Source organism: Tamandua tetradactyla, chromosome 24, assembly GCF_023851605.1.
Source record: "Tamandua tetradactyla isolate mTamTet1 chromosome 24, mTamTet1.pri, whole genome shotgun sequence".
Classification (NCBI taxonomy): domain Eukaryota; kingdom Metazoa; phylum Chordata; class Mammalia; order Pilosa; family Myrmecophagidae; genus Tamandua; species Tamandua tetradactyla.
Genome location: NC_135350.1, coordinates 10387675 through 10408030, shown reverse-complemented (window position 1 = coordinate 10408030; position 20356 = coordinate 10387675). Strand labels below are relative to the sequence as shown.

The 20356-nt window shown below is 35.5% G+C and overlaps 1 protein-coding gene and 1 non-coding gene across 3 annotated transcripts in view; both read left to right on the top strand.

Moving 5' to 3' along the window:
• Positions 1-12724, top strand: part of FAM241A (family with sequence similarity 241 member A) — a 73109-nt gene extending 60385 nt beyond the window's left edge. The window contains exons 2-3 of one of the 2 annotated variants that reach the window (XR_013168254.1): positions 7150-10351; positions 12317-12724. Coding sequence is in view for 1 of the 2 variants with exons in the window: in XM_077142542.1 (XP_076998657.1) it covers positions 7150-7395 (246 nt within the window). In the remaining variant the exon portion in view is untranslated. Of the gene's footprint in view, positions 1-7149; positions 12262-12316 lie in introns of those variants that run through there. The other variant, XM_077142542.1, reaches the window with a different exon arrangement.
• Positions 12725-14650: 1926 nt separating this feature from the next.
• Positions 14651-14720, top strand: TRNAR-UCU (transfer RNA arginine (anticodon UCU)). The gene has a single exon. It is a non-coding gene; the product is annotated as a tRNA-Arg (tRNA).
• Positions 14721-20356: the final 5636 nt, after the last annotated feature.

Below are 20356 nucleotides of genomic sequence, written 5' to 3'. Positions count from 1 at the left end.
CCAATCTAAGTCCCATCAACTATCTGCTGGATCTGAGAGATGTGATGATTGCTGTCTCCTTACCTGACTTTCAAGAGTTAACCAATTCCCTATTTCAGTTTAAGAGTTGCAACCCGTATTTCTCCTGAGAAACTCATAAAGAGTTTGTAAACTCAATTTTATTAAGAATTTAAAGTCTCCAGAGAGGACTACATCAGCTTAGCCTTTCTTTGTACTAAAACTACAAATGTACTGGAAAAAAAGTTCATAAAAATCCTCAGTAACAACAACAAAAAAACAAGTACAGTGAATTCATAGATTAAAATAAATTAGGAACAGTAAAAAAAAAAAAAAGTAAAGAAAAAGAAGGAAACTTTTTAAAAAGAGGAGACCAGAAATGATATCAATAGTGCTAAATACTGGAGGAGCAGAAAAGGATAAGGGACGGGAGAAATTATAAACTAAATCAAGAACTCTTCAAATTCCACCCTAAAGAAAAGAAACGCTTAGTTAATATCAGGCAAGAACAAGCTAACCTTTTTTTTAATGTAGTATATTATCATGTAACACATAAATGTATTAGAAATTGAAAAAGCATTGACCCTATTACAGCACATCAGTGAAGAAAATGTAATTGAGAAATCAAACACAAAAAAAGGGAGGGATTAACAAATTATAACCTAAGAGAAAACCATCAGGATTGAAAAGGGATCACAGAAATCCATTTAATAGATTAGGAAACTTGAAGCTCAAGAGAAAGTGAAATAATTTAGCTGAGGTCATTTAGCTAGTTGTAAATGTTGAAGCCTGAATTTGAATTCCCAGGATATCTCTACAGGATTTTGTTTGGTTTTCCCCACTCTGTTTTTTTAGACAAATGAAAATGTGAATAAAAAACTATACCTGTAAATAATTCTTCAACATATGAGTCTCATTTTCCCACTATCTCATCAGTCCCCCATAGTGCTCTATATACTTGACATAAATTTTTCTTATGTGGAAAAAAGACCACTTTTTAAAGGCATATTGAAAATTATTTTCTTTGATTATTTCAAATAAAAATTATAATGTTTCCCTCTTTCATCCAGAAACATTAATTTCAAGCCATATATATAGATTAGAAGATAAAGCTTTATATAAGCCCTCATTTTTAAAAATAAAAAAGTGTTTTTAGTTTTTTAATTTTTTGTTTGTTGATTGAAATGATCAAGCTTTGCTTTCTACTTAAGGAATCTACATTTGATTCATGTATTTGAAGAGTGCCCCAAAACTTCTTAAATTCATTGGCTCTTTTTTGTCAAGTGATTTTTCTGATGATCCCTTAAGTTAATTAACTTTAATTTCCTTTGGCCTAGACAACATACTTTACGGTATTTAATATTTAGTTATTATGTGAAAACTTTTACCTAAAGACTTTTTTTTAATGTATAAGCAATTCTTCATTTTGTACCTATTGTGAGTAGACGGGCAGTAAATAGTTACTGATTTGCATCATCCCCAAAGAAATTAGATTTAATGAATTACAATTATGTCACCTATGTGGCATAGTTCTTTTTGTGGCTGTATCAAATGGAGAGGAGAGAGAAATGATGACAATTATTTAACAAAAATTTAAAGAATTGAAACTAGATATTGAAGAACAGAAAAAGCAGGAAAAGAACACTAATGGAGTGATTTTCAAAGGATGGCATCATTAGAATTCCTTGGAACTTTGCTAGACATGCAAATTCTGACCGCAAACTCAACCCTTGACTTACTGAATTTACAGGTAGTGGGGACTAGCAATCTGTGTTTTAAAACAAGTCCTCCAGGTGATTCTAATATATGCTAAAGTTTTAAAAACCCTACACTAGTGTGTTCCTCAGACTGAATGATTTAAATTGTCTGATTCTCAAATTCATTGATTGTTCTGCAAGCTCCAATCTGTGAGTTTTACATTTCTGTTACTGTGGTCTTCAGCTCTGTTTGTTTTTTCATAATTTCTATCTTGCTTGATGTTCTCTTTGTATGCATCTGTTTTCCTGATTTACTTTTGCTTTGTAGGATTTTCCTCTAGATCTTCGAGCATATTTAGCATTTTTGTTGTTGTTATTAACTAAAGTTCAAACCTTATTCATATTTTTTTTCTGTGATGCTGTTTTTATGTTCCACTATTCCACATAATATGCCAGATTACATTCTATGACCATTTTTTTAAAATGGCCTTGCCTGGAATTCCCAGGTTGGTCCTCCTCATTAATGGTTTCTAATGCTTTAATATTCTCCTTTGCCTGGGCCATCACATTAGTATGTTTTGTAATCTTTTATTGAAACCTGGACATTTTGATATTTTAACATGTTGTCACTTGAATTTAGACTCTGAGGTGTCTTTTGCTTAGGTTTGTATCCAGCTAATGTTATGACAGATCTTTTTCCTTGAATGCCTGGACCTGACAAGAACAACAAAGATGAACCTTTTTTTAAATTGAAAAGAAATATTTACTAATAAAACCAATGTCATACTTTTTTTGGTTGAATTGGACAAGTAAATATCACTATAAATCTGGCTCTGCTTTGTCCACTGGTGATAGCCTCGGGTCTACTAATGAAACGAATATATTTAAGGTATTTCTTGGTAAGCTGAGGTTGGTTATTCAGCTTCATTAGCATGCCCACAATGCATTGCACACAGGACATTTCCTACTTTAAAACTGCTAGAGTCTCCTTTTTCTTCAGGTTGTTAGTAACCCCTGGTGAGATTTCCTTTATAAAATTGTCTAGGATAAAACAGAAGTCAACAGACTCTTTTGGATACATAGTAACCATTGGTGTTCCTGGAGTTTCAGTTTCCTGAGGTCCTTGTGTCACACTGACTTTTTAGTTTTGGTTTCTTTTCAGAGTCCATAGGGTTTTTTTTTTTTTATTTGGAGGGGCCCTTTATTAGCGATTGTAGTAGAGACAGGAGACTCAAATTTATACTCGTTTCTGAGGTCTTTTATATGGCTAGTGAGATTGCTTGAGAATTAAGAACAGTTTTATTTTGTTCTTATTGTCGTACATTTTTGTCTTCTGTTTGTGGTTTGTGGTTTTCCTAGTTTCTTCCTACATCCCCACTTATGTAGTGGTTCTTTTACTGGATAAACTCTGTTCTCCTCAAGGTTTTGTTAGCTGTGTCATACAACGTATATACAACCTACTCTTTATAGCTTGTTTCCTGGAAGCGGTGATAGCTTAGGGCTTGGAAGAGAGCTGGTTAAGTAAAAGAATGAGTATCAATTGATGTTTCCCTGCTCCCCCTCTCTTTACTTCTCCATAGGGTCAACTCTTCCTCTGTGATAGTGGAAAAGGTGGTCCATGGTGGGCAGTATTGCATGGCTGCCTATGAAGTTTTCTTTAGAAAACGATTCCATTGAGGGAATAGTTTGTATTGTGCACTTTGTTACCACAGAGTGGTGTTTCTTGTTGGATTTGCAGCTGACCAGGATGGAGGAAGGGAGGTGACCAGTGGCCTCACTGGGGAGGAGGAGAAGGATTAGGGAGGAACTGGCAAGCTCAAGGAGAGGCACCTGGTAGGCCAGCACAAATTGAAACCTTACTTCCTAGTTATAAAAAATTAAAGTGTATTCACAGATACGGCCGGATACACTTCATCCTGAAGTCTTCAAATTTGTTAGGGACAAAATACATTGAAGACCACCAAGCATGAACTTGAATTGCCCCTATGCCTTGTAAGACCTGGTAGTTACCCAAGAGATGTTTGCTACATATCGGGTTAACCTGTTTTTGTCCATGCCTTGGATAAAACCTTTTTTTTGGTAATATTCAGTCTTGAGCCTGTCTGTTCACAAATGTTTTTCAGCCTATGTTTTCAGCATACCTGGGGCACTTCGTCAAGTAAATACCACGTAAGACCCAGACACCTTTCTGGGGCTCTGGCTCCAAGTGCTGTACTTACTTGTATAAGTTTTGACTGCTTCAAAAAAAAAAGAAGCAAACACTTTTTTCTTTTAAGTTTAATTGGCTGCTTTTTTGGATGGCATTTGTATTTGTAACTTCCTTATCCTGATGAGGTAATTTAGCCTTAAAACCAGAACTGGATCATTTGTTTAAAATAGGAATTTGGGGGAGATGTTTGATGGGGGTTATAATGAGCCTAATAAAAATAAAAATGAAGTGAATTTTCTAACCAATCTGTTGCCTAGGCTCAAATACATGCATAGGAGCATATGACAGAATTACTTAGTGCTAGAAACTGTTACAGTCACTGGAGGACAGTCTAATCAGAGGTGTCATTTGGTTTAATCTATGGAGATAAAACTTGCCCAGTTAATGAGTGGGATCAATTGTTTGATATTATTATTAATGCAACTTTGAAACATATGTCCTCTTCCTCATTTGTGCCTCTAAATCAGGTTAGATGAAATACCCTGAGTTAGCAGGCAAGCTGTTAAAAACTGTGTGAGTCAGAATTTTCTCTGTTCAACCAAAGTAAAATAAGAATTAAGCTCAGGGCTCAGACTAATGTAAGACTGCAAATGTCAGGTATACTGGCAATTTCAATTTTTTCTGTGGATTAAGATAGCAACTCTTAATTTGATCTTTAGCAAATGATTTATACTATAACCCAACCAAATGCAATATACAGACCTTAACTGGATTCTAAATTTAGAAACAAAAAGAAAACAGGATGTATATTTCTGGGATAATTGGGGAAATTTTAATATGTACTCTATTCAGATGATATTATTAAATTCACAATTATATTAGTTTTCTTGTTGCTGCCATAACAAATTGTGGCAAATTTAGTGACTTAAAACAACACAGATTTATTCTCTTATTTATTCTGAGTTCTGGAGCTCAGAAGCCTCAAATCAAGGTATGGAGGCTTCAGGGGACACCATTTCTTTGCCCTTTTCAGCTTCTAGATGCTGCTTGTACTCCTGGGCCACTGGCCCCTTTCTTTCATCACTACAAGCTAATAATACTGTGATCCTCCTGCCTCCTTCTGAGGATGCTTGTGATTTTTGGGGGCCCACCCAGATAATCTAGGATAATCCCCCATCTCAAGATTCTTAATTCAGCCACATATGAAAAGTCTCTTTTATCATATAAGCTAACATTCACAGGTTCCAGGTGTTAGGATGCAGACATCTTCATGGTGGGGGGGGGGGGGGGCGGCGTGTCATCATTCAGACTACTGCAGTAATAATTTGTACTTATGTAGAAAGTCTTTGTTAGTAGAAACGTAATGTGATGTATTTAGAGGTAAAATGTCATATCTTAAGACTTCAAATAACACAGCAACACAGACAGAAGAGATAAAGCAAATGTGTCAAACCATATATAGGTACATAGGTATTCATTGTACTGTTCTTTCAACTTTTCTGTAGCTTTGAACTTTTGAAAATAAAAATTTGGGTGAAAATAAATATATCTTAAATTCCATGTATATCTGGTTTTGATATTTTCATTCTACTTAAGACTTCATTTTTAGAAGTTCCATTGTTTTTTGAAACTGTAATCACTTTAGACTGGTGATCCTCAGATTTTACAAATTTTCAACTAACAAAATTTCAAGGAAAAAAATCACTGCATTAAATAAAGTATCACAGAAATAGTAAGACTGGCGAACAGTCACCACTTTTAGGCATAGGGCAGCATAGAAGTGGAATTACTAAAACTGAAAAGCTTGGGAAAGGCCCCCCTAGAGCTAAAAACTTTGAGCTTCCAGAGAATGGGGCACTGCTTGCCTGGTACAGTTGTCTCTGAGCTCAGAGATGGGACCCCACAGACTTGAGAATCAAACATTTGAGGAGGAGGCGCCTGTGGGTTTGATCTGGCGTCTCGAGGAAGCGCAATGTGATTGGTCCTGAAAGTATTGGGAAAACTCCAAATTGAAATCAGGTGCTGCTACTAGAAGGAACTAGAGCTGTGAAGAACTATTGTTAGGGTAAGATTGACAGGATCAAAAAACTCACAGGAAGCAAACAAGAAGGCGCAAATTTCTTCCTTCTCCAGTTTTGCAGGGTCTCTCTGGTACATTGTTTTGACAGAGCATAATAAAAAGCCAGAAATGTTTGCAGAATTCCAAAGTGTGGGTTTGAAACTAAGAAATGGTAGCTTAATAGTTGGCATAATGACCTTAATTTTAGGTGGGAGGGGGGCAGTGAATAGAAATAGTAAATATTCTTTGGTGTGTATATTTGGACACAAATGGAACTTTCTGGGAAACTGAGTTCTAGGTGGACTTTTAGACTTACTGTACAAAATTATCCCTATTTGAAAACTATTCGTTTCTTCTGGTGAGATTAATAAGAAGCATTTAGGACATTTGTAGAATTTATCCGGGAAACTATGCAAGGATCTACACTAATGTCTACATATAAAACTAGCTTTACTGCTTAACAAACTACAGACTGGATCAGAAATTCAGAATTATAAAATACATGTATAGATTCACACAGAATTTCTATAGCAACAAACTATAGGATTTGGGTGTGTTGGGTTTTTTCTTCCTTTTGTTGCTAGTGAACTGGTCACAGCAAATTAAAAGGGGCATCTGAGACAAGGTAGGAACTCAGTATTTGTTGAATCAATAAGAAGAGAATGGGCTGGGGCTAAGGCCAAAAGATCACAGATCAAAGTCTGAGGATTACTCACCAATAGCAGCAAGACTGAGGCTGCTGAGGCTAAATTCTGGAAGGTATGAATTTCAAAGGAATGGACTGAAAAGAGAGCTGACTTCCCAGGACAGAACAATTGGGACCTGCCTCATAAAAGAAAAGATTGTTCTGAAATCATGATCACTGACAAGAGAAATACTATGATGATTCTTCTTTTAAGCAGTCGTCTTTATGCAATTCCAGGACACTAGAAAATGTATGGACATGAATCAGCTCCTTCTGTCTTGTACATTGGTGTTCTGGTAGTTGAGGTTCCAGTTAGCACTGATTCCATAAATATCAGTAAGTTAGTTTTCCCAGTGTTTTTAAAAAGTGGGCGTAGACACGGTTATTCTATATATCAATCAAAAGGAACATTCTCATTATATTAAGTTGCATGTATTTATTGAATTAATATCAGAATTATGTCCAGTGCTTTGTTAGGTAAAGAACTATGGGATAGTTATTTTTTCTTAAAGACCTTCACATATTTCTCATTTTATGTTTATGTTTTGTTTTCTTTTCAAAGGATGTTCAAGAATCACAAATCCACACTGAGGAGCCTATTAGAGATGACTACAAAAAGATGGGAACACTTTTTGGTGAACTAAACAAAAGCCTTATCAGCATGGGCTTCACAAGGATGTATTTTGGAGAACGAATTGTGGAACCAGTAATAGTCATTTTCTTCTGGATTATGCTATGGTTCCTTGGCCTACAAGCCCTTGGACTAGTTGCTGTCCTTTGCCTTGTAATTATTTATGTGCAACAGTAAAACATGGCCAAATGAGCTATAGTTTGAAATTTGGTAGCCATATTATATAATTGAGGAATTTATATATTTCACTATATGAAAGCTGAAAAAAATTTGCCTTGTTTCAGATTGTGTGCTGGTTATTTTGTAATTAAATTTGTAAGTGGATATTGTCTAAAATTAAACTCAACTTTTGTTTTTAATGGGGTTGAATATATAATTTGTACTTCATTCAAACCTCTTGTTTCACTGTTGTGATCTGTGCCCACTTTATACACCCTTATTCCACCCAAAATCTTAAATAATACCACCAAAAAGTAAGCAGGGAAAATAATAGGATATGGAATTCAAATCAGATAATAGAGTTATTGTAAAGAGCTGCAACAAAATATTTTAGAAGAAAAAGGATGAAGCAAGGATTTAAAACTTGAGTTATAATTGGTAAACACCTCCCCATCCACTCTCACTAAAAATCTCATTTTATTTGGGAAATATTTGGAAATTTTTTGTCCCTGCTCATCCCAAACCAATGTAAATGATAATTACCATACACTAACTTAATATTGTGATGAAAATCAGTAAAGCTAGCACATTTTCTGAAGATTGAAAAACATATTTATTATTTCTGGGGAAACTTCCCAAGTTAAAATGTAACTTTTAATAATGTAACACTTGGGCCTGGAATCACTTCAGTATATCTTTTAAGGTGCTAAAATTTTGTGCTACTTACTTTTTTGTGACTTTTTTAAGTCTTATAAGCCAGAGCCATAGTTGACTATACTCTATGGGTATGCTATATTTTCTTGTATCTAAGTAGCTGCATCTTTTTTTCCTGGAGACATTTCAGTATATTTTTCTTTCAGAAATTTATGGTTTTATAGTTCTTTTATAACAATTATTCCAAGATTAAAACAATATATTTCCTATCTTGGCATGGGTTTTTTTTCCAAAACTTGATTTATATTTGGGTTTAAATATTTCATTATTTTAAGAAGAAAAAATGGTTAATTTTTTTTTAGTATCATAATGGAAAATATAGTATTACAAATAAATCCAAATGCTTTAATTTGGGATTTAATAGCAAATTGTAATAATATTTATCTTAGATTAAAGTGAAGTGAGTAATTGGCTAGCCATATTAATTTGGTACTTTGGGGTTTGAAATTGAAATAAGCAATTTCTTTATACCTTGAAAATGGAATATGACTTCTAATGATGTTTTTTATTTTGTTCTGTATGGACATTGTGGTAGTTCAGATAATTATCTAGGAATTCAAGGAAAATGGGGCAGTAGAGATGTTTTTACCTTTGATAATTCAACAACTAAAGCACACAGAATGTTTACTATTCTGCTTTTGTAAAATTTCTACCCAATCCTGTTGAAAAATCTTTGAGTTTTCATTGTCTTCCTATTCTTAAGCAGAAAATTAATTTTAAAAACCATTTAATTTAGATTTCAGCAATAAGATGATGTAAAACAAAAACACAGATCAAAAGGCACTAAAAAGTATTGTGCATTTATATAAATATGGGCCTTTTAAATTTTGACTTAAAAAACAAGATTTTGTACCATATGCAGTATTTTCATAGTAATCTTTATGTACTCAGCACAAGTATGAATTGTTTGAAAAGGTGTTTTCATTTCTGCACAGTAGAGTTTTGGGGATTTTAATGGAAGGGTCATGAGAATTTGTATATCTGCATAAAATATTAATAAGTACATTTTTGTCAATGCTATCAGGAATTTTAATTTCCCTTCAGAATGAAAAAAGATATAATGTAAAAATTGGCTCTGGTGCACCAGTATCTAAGATTAAAAATATTACTGATGTAAGTTTTAATAGTAGTTATATACTGTCAATACTATGCATCTTGCACACTCCTGTTAATAGTGTATATATTAAATTATATACAGAAAAAAGGAGATACTTTACTGCTATTTCTGTCTATCTTATTGGTTAACTGTATGCCATCAAATCCATTGTTTTCTAGGGAAACAAAAATCAAATTTTGCTAATTTGGTGGAGAAAAATATTTTCATTTATGGATATATTAGAATGCAGATTAAACTGCTATCCTGAAATTTTTAAAAAAGACACATAATTTCTTTGATTCATGGGATAAGGAATTAGGTTGAAAAGGATTCTCAGACATTTCAATCTAAGATACAGGCCAATTTTTGAAACTGTTATGGTTTATGAATTAATATACAAGTTACACTGCTAAGATTGATTATTAATAATATTATACCACCAGCCCTCAAGTCAAAGGAAAGGAAATAAGATCTACAAACTGACTATTAACAGTATATTGTAACTAATATACAAACTATTATTATAGATGAATAAATCTATTTCCTTTAAAGTAAAATTTTCATATTTTAGAGAATTCTGTTCTCTCATGTCTTAAGCTGCAGTATATACAGCATTTTTTCTCATTCCTGACCACCAGTCAGATCATTCTTGGTCTAAAAGTGTGGTGGAGCCAGCTTGCAATGGCTTGTGAGAGCCTATTATGCATATTTTTTCCCTATTCCATCTTTAGAGGCATCAAGTTGGTAGCTTGAAATTGGCTATGGTGGAGTATTTATATTACTGTAATTGGAAAAACCCACAAATCAGTTTTTCCTCTGGAGAGCTAGTTGTTAAAACATTTACCAGCATGCCACTCATTGGCCACCTTAGAGGCCGTATTCGCATTTCTCCTCTTACAGAAAGAAGAGAATGTATTTTGTGAAATAAAGGAAAGCACACAAGGCAAATTCCCAACTACCCAGCCAGAATTGTACTTGGATTTTTTCAATGTGGGGATTATGGGCCATGGTTCTCTTCTGACCATTATACATCTATCTACTCACCTGTTCTGATTAGAGAAACTCTCTTTGGCCTGTCACTTAGCTGCAAATTCCTTAAAGACGCTTCAGAGGATGAGGAAATGAAAAACTGTTACACAGCTGATGGAGAGCAAATAGGCAAAGGTTTGTTGTAATGCAGAAAGTTCCAAAATAGTCAAAACTAGGTATTGAAGAATTGAGCTTTTTGGTTCGTAGATGATATTTTAACCGATTTATTTTACAAATGTTCCTTAATTTCAGATTATTTAAAATAATTTCATTCTTGATATTGCCCATTTGGTTTGGTTTGGTTTCATTGCCAGTTTATGACATTGCATGGTGAAGGGAAAAGAGAAAAACTCAAATAATACTATTTTATATCTGTTGATATCTCTAGTAACTAAAGATTTGGACAAGGAGAATAAGCAAATATATAAATTATGGCTTGAGAAATTTTGTTAGACTGGGGGTCTTTTGTAACTCCTGTTTCTCTGGCCAACCCTTAAGTTTTGATGTACCTAGAGGTTCAGTCCAACTGCCTGTTCTCTTATCGCTCTACATGTCTCTTTGAACAATGCCACCGTTCCCAGGGTTTCAGTCATCATTTGTTTGTTAACTCATCTGCACCTCCAGTTCAGAGTTTTGTATAAGATCCATATACATTCAATTGATTGTTCAATGTTTGCACTTAGAATTCAACATCAAGTTCAACATTTACAAAGGAACTCGGCATCCTTCTCTCAAACCTCTTCTTCCTATATTGGCATCTCAGCGAATTACACAATCCTCTCCACAGCTGCTTGAGCTGGAATTGTAGATGGCATCTTTAACTCCTGTCCCTCCCAAACTACTTACATATAATCAATCACCAAGTCCTGTCTATTTTACTTCTTAAAAATTTCTTTAATCCTTCCACTTCTCTCCATCCCGATTTTCACTAAATTAGTCCAGACCACCAATGTCTCATCTGGATTGTTAGCTCAGAGTCCTAATTGGTCTCCCTCCCTTCATTTTCCACTTTATAGTAGAATAACCTAAGACACTGAGTTTAATCTCGACCTCAATTTTTTAAATAGCTTTCTCTTGCCATTATGATAAAGTCTATACTCCTTTATAGGTTTACAAGTCCCTGCATAAATTGGTTCTTGCATACCTGTTTTTTCTATACTCCCACCCTCCCTTTCCAAGACTCAGCTGTACTGGACTTTTTTTCTTTAAGTTCCTTGGAAGGAACATTCTCTTTCACTTCTAGACCCCTGTTTATGCTTTACCTTCTTTAACCCCTCCCCACCAGACTCACCAACACCTACACAGCCTACACATGATATCAACTTAGATATCATGTTCTCTAGGAAAACTTCTCTGATCCTTTTAAATCCAGTTTAGTACCTCATTATGTGCTTTCTGAGAATTCATGCTTTAATGTAATAGCTTGTATACTTTTCTGTTAGACAGTAGGCTTCACAAGGACAGAAGACATGTCTACTTTGTTTGTAATTGCATTTCCAGGGCCTAACACAATACTAAGTGCTCAAAATATTTGTAAAATGAATAAATCAACTTCATTTATTTAAGCTTTCCCCATAGTGCATTTACAAAGATTTATTGTATTTAGATTTCTTTGACTCCAAAAATATGCTTATTGTGCCTAAAGAGAATAGATTAATAAATACGCTATCATTTGGAAAGTTCACTTTTGATGTAAGAATATTACTGTTATAGACATCCATTTACACTTGGATTTCTTAAGAGAAAATGTTTTTTCAGTGTTGTGCTTGGTTGAATCACTGTTTCTCTAGAAAGGCTGTTTTGTAATACATACAGTCACTGATGGTACCTAAAATTCACATTTTTCCATTATTTCTTAATAAAGCTTCATCTATTAAATTTTAATTTTTAAAAAAATGCTGAAGTTTTGAGCAAGAGTTCACAAGTATCTAATTAGGCTCCCAAACAAATTCACTACTAAAAGGTCTAATAACCCAAATCGTATATGTTAAATAACATGTATATAAAGTATTTTGTTATTCTTTCTAATAAAAAATACTTTTATAGCCCTGCATCCTGAGTGTCTCTCTTCTAATACCTGTATCATGTTCTGCTTAACAGGTAATTGCTGCCACATCAAGTTTGGAAAATGCCAAAGCAAAACACACCTGAAAGTGAATAGAATTTGTCTGCTTTCCTCATTCCTATTGCTAGAGCAGGAAGCCCAGGCCTGATATGTGTGTTGTTTCCTAGACAATAGAGGCATAGAAAAACCAAGATCAAGATCAACCCCTGTCTCCAAGCTGTATTCTTCCTATTGCTTTGACTCTAGTGGAAATTAGAATTATGATGAGCTCCGCAGGAGCCTGATAAGATTCAGCACATAGGCAATCATATGTTTATTAAATTGGATTTGTCATCTTTTCAGCACTTTAAGTTTCATCATCTTACCTTTCAACATCTTAGTTGGAATTTTCTTTGCCCGTTTTCCAAAGCACCACAGAATACGGTGACTTTTATAAGACTATGGACCTTTTTGTTATGGGTTGTGCCCTGTATTACAAGAGGCCAGATGATAGTAAATTTTTTAATGTGAGATTTGTATAAACAGAAGACTGAAACTTCTCTATACAATATATTTATCAATGCAATAGTTTAAGACATGAGATCTTAATGAGGATTGTTTTTCTGTAATGAGGAAGATAAGTAAAAACTCCATCCACTTTTGAGAATATATGTCATTCATTGAATGCCTTTCTCTGGTCTGTCCTAGTTGCTTCTGTTACTTTATTTTCCTAGTCTTAGGTCTATAATTTTTTTGATATTCATGATTTTAGAATTTAATGTATTTTCTGTTTTAAAAGGCACATTTATAAGTACAGATTAAGGCTAAGAAAAAACTATTGGAAAAGGAAAACACACTCCCTGGAAACAGGTTTGGGAAGAAGAACTCTGCATCCTTCTCTCAAACCTCTTCATCCTATATTTGGCATCTCAGCAAATTACACAATCCTCTCCACAGCTGCTTGAGCTGGAATTGTAGATGACATCTTTAACTCCTGTCCCTCCCAAAGTACTTACATATAATCAATCACCAAGTCCTATCTATTTTACTTCCCCAAAATTTCTTTAATCCTTCCACTTTTCTGCATCCCGATTTTCACTAAATTAGTCCAGACCACCAATGACTTAAATAAACTGGTCTTGCACAAAACCCTGATGATGAAATTTTCATGTAAGGTGAAACATTTAATTTGTAGACCAGTGGCTTTTAAAAGTTTTCAGTTTGGTTTGAGTGAGCTTATATGAATATCCAATATATTAAATGATAAAAGCAGAGCTGTTATGATTAATTTTGCTGACAGGGTAAGTTCCTGGTCAGAAGAAATTAGCATGGAAGAAGTTTATTAGGGAGTGTTCTGGAATCAGTACCTGGGTGGGAAGTAAAAGAAGTAGAAACGGGCAGAATGATTTAACCCATACAGTCACACAGGGCCTCCACTGACTCTGTACAGTGCTCTGAGCCGGAATGTCACATGTTGGGACTGACTCTATAAAATGCTCAGAACTGGAATGTCACATGTTAGAACAAAACAGCTCTCTTCAACTAAGAGCAATTCCCAGACGGCTGACAACTGGAGGTTATCATCTAGCAACACTCCTAGAAGATGTCAGAGTAAAGCCTTCAGTTCTAAATGGAGGATCTGGGCAGCACAGTACAGCATCTACTATAAACTATTCTTTTTTCACATCACCCTCCAAGGTCCTTGAGTCACTTGCAAAAATTCCACTCTTTTACGATATGAAAATGATTTAAGACTATAAACTCATTGGTTGAGGTGGGATAAAATTGGGAATTGCACATTTAATTATGTTGCATGCAGTTTTGATTTGCTAAAGCTGCTGGAATACAATATACCAGAAATGGGTTGGCTTTTTTTTTTTTTACATGGACAGGCACTGAGAATCAAACCTGGGTCCTCTGGCATGGCAGGCAAGCATTCTTGCCTGCTGAGCCACCATGGCCAGCCCATGGGTTGGCTTTTTCAACAAGGGTTTTATTAGGTTACTAATTTACAGTTTTAAGGCCATGAAAATCCAAATTAAGTCACCAAGAGAAAGATATTTTCTCAGAGGAAAGACTGCTGGCTTCAAGGGTTTCTCTGTCACCTGGAAAGGCACATGGCGACATCTACTGGTCCTTCTCTTCCAGTTTCTGTTCTCAGTGGCTTTCTCTCTCAGCTCCTTGCATTTTCTCCCAGGGCATTTTCTCTCTTACCTTCTCTGGGGTCTCTCCAAAATGTGTCTGTCTTTTATTCTCTCATAAAGCACTCAGCAAGTAAATGAAGACCCACCTTGAACAGGCTGGGTCACATCTCCATGGAAATAATCTAAGGAAAAGGTCCCACCCACAACAGGTCTACACCCACAGGAATTAAAAATATAGGCTTGAGTGCACGGGTGATTCAGTGGTAGAATGCTCGCCTTCTATGCGGGAAACCCAGGTTCGATTCCCGGCCGTGCACAAAAAAAAAAAAAGGAAAAAGGAACATAGACTTCTGGGGTTGTATAACAGATTCAAACCAGCACACCCACTTTCTATTGTGACATTCTTGTCTTCAATTATGATAAAGCTTTAGTTGCCTAAATGTGCCAAGGGTCTGACAAAGGTTTAAAAGTATTAGGAACATGTCAACAAATGATTGACACGAAACCCGTTACTCAAAGCTAGGAGTAAGAGATCCATGAGATTTTGTAGATAAACTGCTTAGATTAACATTTAAGCTAATAAATCCCTCAGATGAGGATTTACAAGACATCATGACTAACCATCATCAGGCCAAACTTGGGAGCTGGTTTAAGCCTAGATGCAGGTAAACCTCCCCAGAACTCTGGTTTGTGTTTTCTGGCACCTTTCCCAAGTTCCTAAAATACTTTTAATCTTCAGACTGCTGGAGCATGTTTGATTGATATAAGACTTTCAATGGCTGAACAGGACTCACTTATTTGAAAATTATATTTCCCTACCCCCACCCTTACCAACATAGTATTGCAACTGATTTATGGCTTGGAGATTTGGCCCTTATCATGACTTTCGTATTTTTAGCACAAAAGGTCTTGGCAGCCAGATTTAATAATTCATTAGGTACTTGAAAAGAACGTTCTCTAGTTTAGGCCCAGAATATTTTGGGGGTCCCTAAGAGTAATTTTAGCTGTTATTTTTATCCCTGGACTCTTAAGAGTAGGAAAGACCAAGCAAGACAAATGGCCCCAAGTCATTTATGTGCTGTAACTACAGCAGTGTTTAGGCATGATTTCCCTATTTGGTTATAGGAAAATATTAGAACAATATCCAAACAAACTTCCAGATAAAGAGATCTTCTTATATTGGACCTGAATTTAAGTCTTGGTTCTGCCATTTACGAAATGTATAATTTGTTACAAGTCATACCTTCATCTCTTTAAACTTCAATTCTCTTATCTTTAAAATGGGTAATTTTATGACAATAAGTTATTGATAACTCACCAGTGTCTTGCACATAGCAAGCTTTCGATAAATACTATTATTATTGAACACATTAATTTATAAGAAGGGAGGAGACATGCTTTACTATACATGGAGAACTCATATTGAGAGCTATTAAAAGTCTGGCTAGGAGGTGCAAGGGTAGCTCAGTGGTATAATTCTTGCCTACCATACAGGAGACCTGGGTTCAAGTCTCAGTCCATGCACTTCCTAAAAAAACAAAAATTCGGCAAATGGTGCTGCAACAATGGGATACTCATATGAGAAAATAATGAACTTGACCCCTCCATACAGCATACAAGAAAAAAAAGTCTGGTTATTTGATTTTTGCCAAAAAATAGGTAAATATAATGGGATTCTATTGTGATGCTCTGTTCCCAATTCTTCATGATTGAAATCTTTGTGAATTCTCTTCATTTCAGCTATTACTACTTCATGAATTGAAATGATCATAAAAATGAGGAAAGAAGAACTCAAAGAGTGATAAACAAAAATGAAATGTGTTCTGTGCGACCATGGGCTCCTCTTTCAGTTTCGTTTTCTTTCATGCAATTCTCCCTTCCTGAAAAATGGAAGTTTCTCTATCAGATGTTTAAGGATGTGATTTTTTTTTTACACAATGGCATTTCTTCAGTGCCATCTTCGTGTATTTCAAAACTAGTTCTTCTGCATTTTCCTTAACTGTCCGTTTATGTTTTCAGATATTTTTATAAGATGCTCAGATAGAGCTAATGTTGGCCAAATATGATTTCCCCCAGGCATTTCTCCCCTTTTAAGCTTGTAAGAAACATTTTTTTTCACAGCCCATGCCTGGCTACCTGATCCTCAAAATCACCTCTTTGTGTAATGGAAATACACCGTGCTTTTACTTCCCTGACCTTTTCACTGACACCCAAGTAGATAATTCAGGCTTTTTTCCACTAACCTGGCTTTCAACAGCCCCAAGCTAACAAGGAAGACATTATTTTTGCAATGAAAGAAAGATTTAGGAACAGAAAGACCTGGAGTTTAATACTTGTTTGAAATTACAGGCATTTTACTGGTACTGTTTACCTTGCTAGATGGGGCTGCCTCATCTGTCCTAAATCAAGACAAACTGCTACTAAACTACTTTTTACAGATCAGTCATTTCTTTTCATCAGTGACAATCAGAAATCATCAAATTAGAGAAAATTAGAGTGCACACAAAAGGAATTAGATTATTGCACCACCTCCCTGATTCTTCTATTTTTCCTGACAGTTACTGCTCTTCTGCTTTTAGGCAGAGCTTTGTTCCTAGTAGAACTGCACTTTTAATGCAATCTTATCTTCAGAGGGGTCCTAAAAAACAGACTTAGGACAATGATTTCTTGAGTAGGATTGGTGCATAAAATCATATCAAGACTGAAGTGACCCTCCTTATGAGACACCATCTGTTGCCAACTTTTTTCTTTTGATATAGAGCAAGTGACCTCAGCATGATCTCTCTCATTTAGCTTAATATAAACACAGATAAATAAATGCGGAAATAATTATAGATACATCTGTATACATGGGGTAGTCTAAACAGATAGATTTCCAAGTGCTGTCCACTGAGAGGGCCTAGAAGCAATGACAGTGTCAAACAGCACACCAGCACCCAGATCTTTTTTACTAATATCATTCTCCGATAAAAGGACCCAAGGCTCTTTGGAGAAAACAGCTGATCCTTGGGCTGGGGAGAAAATATACGAGATGAGCCTGGAACATTTTGCAGTGCTAGAAAGTAAAATACTGAAACTCACACATACGCACAAATGGGGAACAGGAGCCCATTGAAAGAGCTCCCAGTGACCAAAGATGAAAACAACTTGAGCAAAAAATAAAGTAGTACCAGCTGTAACCCAAAGTAGACCATAAATATCCATGAGTCCATAATAGTATATGATTGAATAAATAAGTGAATTGTGTAGAATAAACGTGCAAGTTTCCATACAGAAGAATTCTTAAAAATTTTATGTAGATTCTATCCTCTGATGGAGATGATATCTAACTCCCCACCTTTTACTGTGAGCTGTGCATAGCAAATTCCTTCCAAAGGGTACAGCATAGAAAGGGCAAAAGGGCAGAGGCGTAGGAGGAAATAACTTTACAGTGAGAAGCTTGACAAACACTACCTCAGGCAGATGGTCAAACTTAACATCATTGGTGAGAAGCCATGTAGTCAGCACGTACCCTTGACATGTGGTGATGGGAATGGCGCTTTACCTCAGTGGTGATCCTCTCAAAAACCCACAACCCCAGTCAAATCATGAGAAGAATATTAGACAAATCCTAGGAGAGACATTCTACAAAATGCCTTGCCAATACTCCTCAAAACTGCCAAGGCCATCAAAAGCAAGGAAGGTCGAGAAATTGTCACAGACCAGTGGAGGCTAAGGAGTCATGCAACAAAATGTAATATATCCTGGATGAGATCCTGGGGCAGGAAAATCACAGGTAAAAACTAAGGAATTATGAATAAAATATAGACTTCAATTCATAAAAATATATCAACATTGGTTCATTGGTTGTGATAAATGTACTATACTAACGTAAGATGTTAACAATAGAGGAAATGATGCTGGATATACGGGAACCTTCTGTACAATCTTTGCACGTTTTCTGTAAATCTAAAACTCTTCTAAAATTGAAAGTTAATTTAAAAATAAGAAGCACTTAATTCTTAATTCACATCAGTAACTATTTATTTCCCCTTTACTATACATGTAATTTATGTTAATCAGACCACATAAGTTTCTAATGCTTTCTCATTTCACACCTTCTTTTTATACGTTATTTTATACGACAATAAAAACTTCATATTAACTCACTCTCTCCTCTGAAAAATTATTGATCTGTTGCTTTCCGTGTCAGCAGTTGATTAATGTTGAATAACTTTCCAGTGCAGGGTAAAGAATAGGACCCTCAATGCCCTAATACAAAGCAATTTGTTCACACCCAAGAGTCATTCCTCAGGTTTGACATACACTTCCAACAGTTTCTCCTGGCTGTGGGGCTCTTGGCACATCTATAGTAACTGGAGCTCCGCCAACATTGGAGCTGAGCTCTGCTCCAGGTTAGGAGTTTCGCTACGAGAAGGAATTCAAGGATGAGAGAAAATGAAGGCAAACAGCAATGTTTATTAAAGGAAGAGTACACACAAAAGGAATTAGCACAGCCATGCTGAAGAGAGAGAACACCTACCGGCCCTACCTACCCCAGCATGTGAGTCTCTCATGTAAATGTAAATATAAAATGTAATTGAAGACTGATTAAATCAAGACTAAGAGTGTAATTTGCTTTTTAGCATATTTTTTACAGAATAAAAATACTTTATATACATAATAACCTTCTTTTAAATATTACATGTTAGCACTACCGGCTTATACCATTTATCTGTATACAGAATGTATCCATGTGTATTTGCACGTACTAGATTTATATGCGATTACTGATTTAGGCTATACATTTTGATAGGGGTTACACTGGTACAATTATATATATATATCAGTCAAACATTTTTAAATGTGTGTTGATAACATAAATAGACCAACAGATCACTTTGTATTTCACTTTGAAATTAAAGCAAGATACCCTATATGATTCTATTAAAATGCCATCAAACTCTTGGCCTATGCAATGGAGTAAAACTTCGAAAAGTATTTTCAGAATTGATTTCATTTTGCAGATTCTCTAACCCATAGCAGAATTGCTGGGTGCTAAATTTACTAAGGCAGGAGGGTAACATATAATGCATGAAACGGTGGTAAATTGATGTTTAAGGAAAATAAAGCTTCTCATTAAAGGTATGGTTGCACAGAATACATTTTGTTTCTGTTTATTACTCTTTGAGTTCTATGAGAGTTTATCACTCTTTTCCTTTTTTTTATGATCATTTTAATTCATGAAGCACTAATAGCTGAAATTAAGAGAATTCACAAAGATTTAAATCATGAAGACTTGGAAACGGAGCTGGGGTGGGTACGGCCGGTTGGTTTTATAGGGGCTTTAGCCCACAGTAATTTTTTTATTTTTGCCTCATGATCCTATGATTGTCAGGTGCTCGTACTATTTCAAAAGAGTTGATTACACCTGTATTGTGGCTTTCTTGTTAGGTGCTTATCACATTGTTTCAAAGAGTTCTTTCTGTTGGCCTGATAGGAAACTAGTTTGCAACTATCATAGCCAGAGCTAGTGGTGAGATCTTGTCTCCATTCATCCTGGGACTCTGGTAGAGGGCTAATGACCGTAATCCAGATGCCCTATTCTATCCCTCTTCAGTTCCCCTCCTCTGAAAAAGGTAACTACTCTTAATCTTAAAGGGAGGTTGAGGAAGAAGGTCAGCCTTCAGGAATTTCTTCCTGCTGTCTAGGGGCTGTAGTCTCTGCCTGCCAGGGCATAGAATTTTTTCCCTATTTTTGTGGAAGTTGGTATGGGCTGGCCATGGTCTGGGAGAGCTTGATAGTCGTCGGTGAGCATTATTTTGGCATGGAATGCTTGTAGTCTGCTGGAAACAAATTTTACAAGGAGATTAAAAATGCGTGATCCAAATAGGAGGAGGGCAAGGATAGGGATAAGATGCCACAGGAAGGGGAGGATCCATGACAGCAGGTTGGGGAAACGAAGGAAAGGCA